The sequence below is a fragment of the Grammomys surdaster genome, unplaced genomic scaffold (assembly GCF_004785775.1).
Source record: "Grammomys surdaster isolate TR1022 unplaced genomic scaffold, NIH_TR_1.0 339, whole genome shotgun sequence".
NCBI lineage: Eukaryota > Metazoa > Chordata > Mammalia > Rodentia > Muridae > Grammomys > Grammomys surdaster.
Genome location: NW_021604758.1, coordinates 1,067,688 through 1,068,986, shown reverse-complemented (window position 1 = coordinate 1,068,986; position 1,299 = coordinate 1,067,688). Strand labels below are relative to the sequence as shown.

The window sequence follows — 1,299 nt, the reverse complement described above, 5'->3', positions numbered from 1 at the left end:
CCAGAATCAAGAACCATGTCTCTTCCATCAGACTGGGGGCTCCCAGAGTCAGGGCTATGTCTCCTCCATCAGACTGGGACCTTGTCTCCTCCATCAGGCTAGGAGTTCCCAGTCAGGGACCATGCTCTCTTATAGCTCAAGGCTATGTCTTCTCCATGAAACTGGTACCGCCCAGAGTCCAAGGCCATGTCTTCTCCATCAGATTGTTATCTCCCAGAGTCAAAGGTCATGTCTCTTCCATCAGACTAGGAATTCCCAGGGATCTTCAAGACCTTGTTACTAGGTCAGGTGCTCTGGCCAGGTGCTCCCAGACGGAGAACAAGAGTCTGGAGTCTTGCCTGTTGCATCAGATTAGACTCTCAGAAGTCAAATTTCCGGAGCCAGGACCAGTCCGGACCCAGCCACCAGATGTCTGGGTTCTCACAGGCGCACCCCTAAGCCTGTCCACCCGGGGATTCCTTTTCAGCCTCCTTTGTCACAGTCCAGCTGGAGGACCAGTCTTTCTTCATGCAGCACCAGACCCCAGATCATGACACAGGCTGAGCGGGGCGGGTGGGGCCCGCGGGAGGCGCGGTGGGCGGGGCCGCGGGAGGGTCCTCCTGCCGACTGACAACCTCCTCGTCCCCGCCCCGGTTCTCCTGCACAGCCCTGGAGTAACCACCGCCGCCTCTTCAGCAGCAGCGCAGGCCGCTGAGACCTGGAGAAAAACGTGCCCTAGCAGCATCTCCCCGCATCCGCCCCTGAGCCCAGGACCGTTCACCCGCAGCACGGATGCGGGCCATGGTCCTGCCATCCTGCCTCCATATAGACTTAGTGCCGAGCTGTGGGAGAGCTGCCCCGTCTATAAACGTCCCAATGAACGCACGTGGTTGTCAGCCTCTCCTTCTACCGCCGCCAGGCAGGCCAAGCGCAGCTACCGTCCCTTGCTTTGGTACTCACCCTAGAGCAAGCCCAGGCTGGGCGCATGCGCACCTAGGGATGCTTTGCCCACACATCCTCTGCTCCAGGTCAGGGCCTGGCACCTTTGCATAGGTGTGCAGTTCACGCGGCAGTGTATCCTGTTCCCCAGGTGGCTAAGGACCGGACCGCTCCAGAAAGTGTGGAGTAGGAAAAGACCCGCCTCACTGGGTAACTTCTGCCTTCACCCTCACCTAAGGCAGGATTACTTCTCCTCAGAGAATGGTGTTTCTCAAGGGACTGTCCAGCACTTTCTGGACCTCATCCATTACATCAAGAACGCAACTGAACACGGTGATGGGTGTCCAGCAGAGCTGGAGGCAGGGAGGTCAGGAATTCAAG

The 1,299-nt window shown here is 58.4% G+C and overlaps 1 protein-coding gene across 1 annotated transcript in view; it reads left to right on the top strand.

The window, feature by feature from the left end:
- Positions 1-864, top strand: part of Ceacam16 (carcinoembryonic antigen related cell adhesion molecule 16) — a 9,089-nt gene extending 8,225 nt beyond the window's left edge. The window contains exon 6 of the mRNA XM_028778667.1: positions 647-864. Within this exon, the coding sequence (XP_028634500.1) occupies positions 647-657 (11 nt within the window). The 3' untranslated portion in view covers positions 658-864. The remainder of the gene's footprint in view (positions 1-646) is intronic.
- Positions 865-1,299: the final 435 nt, after the last annotated feature.